The sequence below is a fragment of the Neofelis nebulosa genome, chromosome 4 (assembly GCF_028018385.1).
Source record: "Neofelis nebulosa isolate mNeoNeb1 chromosome 4, mNeoNeb1.pri, whole genome shotgun sequence".
Classification (NCBI taxonomy): domain Eukaryota; kingdom Metazoa; phylum Chordata; class Mammalia; order Carnivora; family Felidae; genus Neofelis; species Neofelis nebulosa.
Window position 1 is genome coordinate 159,333,894 of NC_080785.1, and position 3,519 is coordinate 159,337,412.

Sequence of the window (3,519 nt, forward strand, 5' to 3'; positions counted from 1 at the left end):
AACATTAAAAACTTCAAATACAGGAAAGAAAATGAACATGCCAGTCTGACTTGTCAATGTTATTCAAGGGACGCTTATTCATTGGAATTCAGGTAACATTTTACATTGTTTAGGTGAATGATTATGGATTTGGCCAGCTTGAGTTATACTCCCTCCAAACTTAATCACGGGGGCTGGGGGTGAGAAGTCATGGTAAGAACACAGCCAGAGAAACAATCATTTGTGGTGTGTGTGTGTGTGTGTGTGTGTGCATGCTTTTTGGAGTGGGATTCATCCTCAGAACAGGGGTACACGGTCTAATATGTTCTAAGGTGAATACAGAAGCCAGAACTCAATCAACACACAGTACTCAGGAGGGCTCGATGTCAATTTACAGGAGACTTCGCAAGTAGAGTCTAAAATACAAGCAGCACATAGTGTGGGGGAGTGACTCTGTTTTCTTGCGGGTTAACCAGCAGCGCCCATTTCCTTGAAATTGCCTCACACCGTCTCTGATTTCCCTCCTGTTCACTCCCCTTCCTACACATGCTTCCTGTTTGGGACCCAAATAGCTCAAAGTAGGATCATCCTCGGGCCTTAGCAGAGGCCATTCCCTCAGCCAGCACACACTTCCCCAGAGATGCTGTGGCTCCCGCCTTCCTTTCCCTGAGGTCTCCGTTCAGATGTCGCCTTGTTCACTGTTCTTGACTGAACACCAATTACAAAATAACACTTGTATCCACACTCTCCTTTATACCTCCTCTTGTTCTCTTCACAGCACTTGACACCCTCTGATGTCCTGCTGATATTTTTATTTCCTTCTGTTCATTCTCCATCACTGGATTATACTGGCTTTTGGTTTTCCTGGACTCATTGCCTAGACAAGGCCTGGAATATGTTTGACCCTCACTACAACTTCTTGACAGCAAAATATAAATCGTAGCATTGCAACAATGTGAGTGATGCTGTTCAGGTGAAAATTAATGATGTCTCCCATCGTCTTTCCTCGTGGTCAGTGCAACCTCATGGAACCAGGAAATGATACATGGATGTCAGAATTTCTGCTTCTGGGATTTTCAGAGGGTTCAGAACTGCAGCCCCTCATATTTGGGCTTTTCCTCTCCATGTACCTGATCACTGTGTTTGGCAACCTGCTCATCCTCCTGGCCGTCAGCTCTGACTCCCACCTCCACACACCCATGTACTTCTTCCTGGCCAACCTGTCCTTTGTAGACATCTGCTTCACCTCCACCACTGTCCCGAAGATGCTCTGGAACATCCAGACCCAGAGCAAAGTCATAACCTATGAGGACTGCATCACACAGGTGAACTTTTTCATAATCTTTTCAGGATTGGACATCTGCCTCCTGGCCATTATGGCCTATGACAGGTTTGTGGCCATCTGTCACCCCCTGGAATACACGGTCATCATGAGCCCCCGGCTCTGTGCACTGCTAGTCCTGGTGTCCTGGATCACGAGTGTCCTGCATTCCTTGTTGCAAACTTCAATGGTGTTGCGGCTGTCCTTCTGGACAGGCTTGGAAATCCCCCATTTTTCCTGTGAACTCAATCAGATGATCCAACTTGCCTGTTCTGACACCTTTCTTAACAACTTGGTGATGTATTTTGCAGCTATCCTAGTGGGTGGTGGTCCTTTCGTTGGAATAATTTACTCTTACTCCAAGATAGTTTCCTCCATACGTGGGATCTCCTCAGCTCAGGGCAAGTACAAAGCATTTTCCACCTGTGCGTCTCACCTCTCGGTTGTCTCCTTATTTTATTGTACGAGCCTAGGAGTGTACCTCAGCTCTGCTGCTACCCAGGGCTCCCACGCAAGTGCCACAGCCTCGGTGATGTACACGGTGGTCACGCCCATGCTGAACCCCTTCATCTACAGCCTGAGGAACAAAGACATAAAGAGGGCTCTGAGGAGATTCTCTGCAATGGCAGTTAGAAAAGGTCCAACTGTGCTGCAGTTGAAGAATTTCCCAGGATTGCAAGCCTCAAAGTCTTAGCGTCAGAAATTGTGTGTGTTTTTTTAAGCAGATTGTAGACATAGAGTTTGTGTCTCTCATTTATTTCCCGGAATTTTTATTTTTTCAACCACTCAGTACAATTTAGTTCCTCATTTTAGTAAGTTTTTCCCTCTCTGTGATCCAACCTTTTTCCCTTCATCTTTTTCTTTTATTTCTAAATTGATTCGCAAGCTGTGATATGAGAAAATTAGGAGTTCTCATTTGTCTCATGGAACTGCCTGGATTCCTTAAGAATAATTTCTTCACAGGGGCACCTGGGTGGCTCAGTTGGTTTAGCATCTCACTTCGGCTCATGTTCCTGGTGCCTGAGTTCGAGCCCCGCATTGGGCTCTGTGCTGAGAGCTCAGAGCCTGGAGCCTGTTTCAGATTTGTGTCTCTCCCTTTGTCTCCGCCCCCCCCCACTCATGTTTCGTCTCTGTCTCTCTCCCTCAAAAAATAAAAAAAATATATTAAAAAATTTTTAAAGAAATAAGAATAATTTCTTCACCAATGACAGAATCACTCCACATAATAATGTTTTTAGTTTTACTAAAAGAATAGTGATTTGTTACCTCTCTGTTGGAATAAATTCAATTTGGCAAATAGGCCATTTCTATTCTATTCTATTCTATTCTATTCTATTCTAACTCTGAGACCACAGTTTTTCATTTTGAGTCTGTCATTCCTTTATCACTGCCTTAACTGTTTTTCCTGATGAACATACCAGTGTGTTTTATAATAGGCCATTAGCTTTTTTCTCCGAATTACAATCCTGTTCTCTTCTCAGGCTCTATGTCCCCAGTGCTTACATTAGTCACTGGAAAAACTGATTATCAAAAACTTGTCTACCAGTGGAGTCTACAAGGAAACAGAAATTCAAATAAGTAGAATGACTTAATATGGCCTTGGAGTCAAAGATGACCTCGACTATGATAAAGCAAAGTTTAAATTCTCCTTTGTATTACTATGCCCTGTATTTCTTTTCACGCTGTACATCTTTCAATCAAGTATGGAACAGCAGTGGCAGTGTTTAAGGGGATTTATTTGCTGGGGTGAATGATTGGTTGCTTATTGCCGTCAAAAGACTTATAAATAAAAACAATAAAATGGTCCTGAAAGAAATTAAAGAATACATAAATAAATGGGATGGCCTCCTGTGCTCATGTTTGGAAGATTTTTTATTTAATTTTAGGATGGTTTTAAAAATGTTTTCCAAGCATACCCCATTTTTGTTATTTTCAAATTATCATTGAATCTGTAGATCTTTGGGTAGTATTGCCATCTTAACAACTTTAATTCTAACTTAAATTTCTCCTAACGAGGGACCACAGCTTTGCTCTCATTCTGGGCTCCACATCCAGGACCAGCGGCATCAAACCCACCAGGGAGCTTGTTAGAGAAGCAGGGTCCTCGGGGCCCCTGGAGACCTGAGGAATCAGAATTTGCATTTCAACTACAGTCCCTGGGGAATTGTGTGCACAGGGAAGTGGAGAAACCTTAGTGTGGAACAGGTTTCCTCACCTTC

At 43.2% G+C, this 3,519-nt stretch overlaps 1 protein-coding gene across 1 annotated transcript; it reads left to right on the forward strand.

Annotated features, from left to right (window-relative positions):
• The first annotated feature begins 962 nt into the window (after window positions 1-962).
• LOC131508494 (olfactory receptor-like protein OLF4) lies at window positions 963-1,994 on the forward strand. Its single transcript, XM_058723526.1, has one exon. It carries the CDS (start codon window positions 963-965, stop codon window positions 1,992-1,994), a length of 1,032 nt encoding a protein of 343 aa, XP_058579509.1.
• The last annotated feature ends 1,525 nt before the right edge of the window (window positions 1,995-3,519 follow it).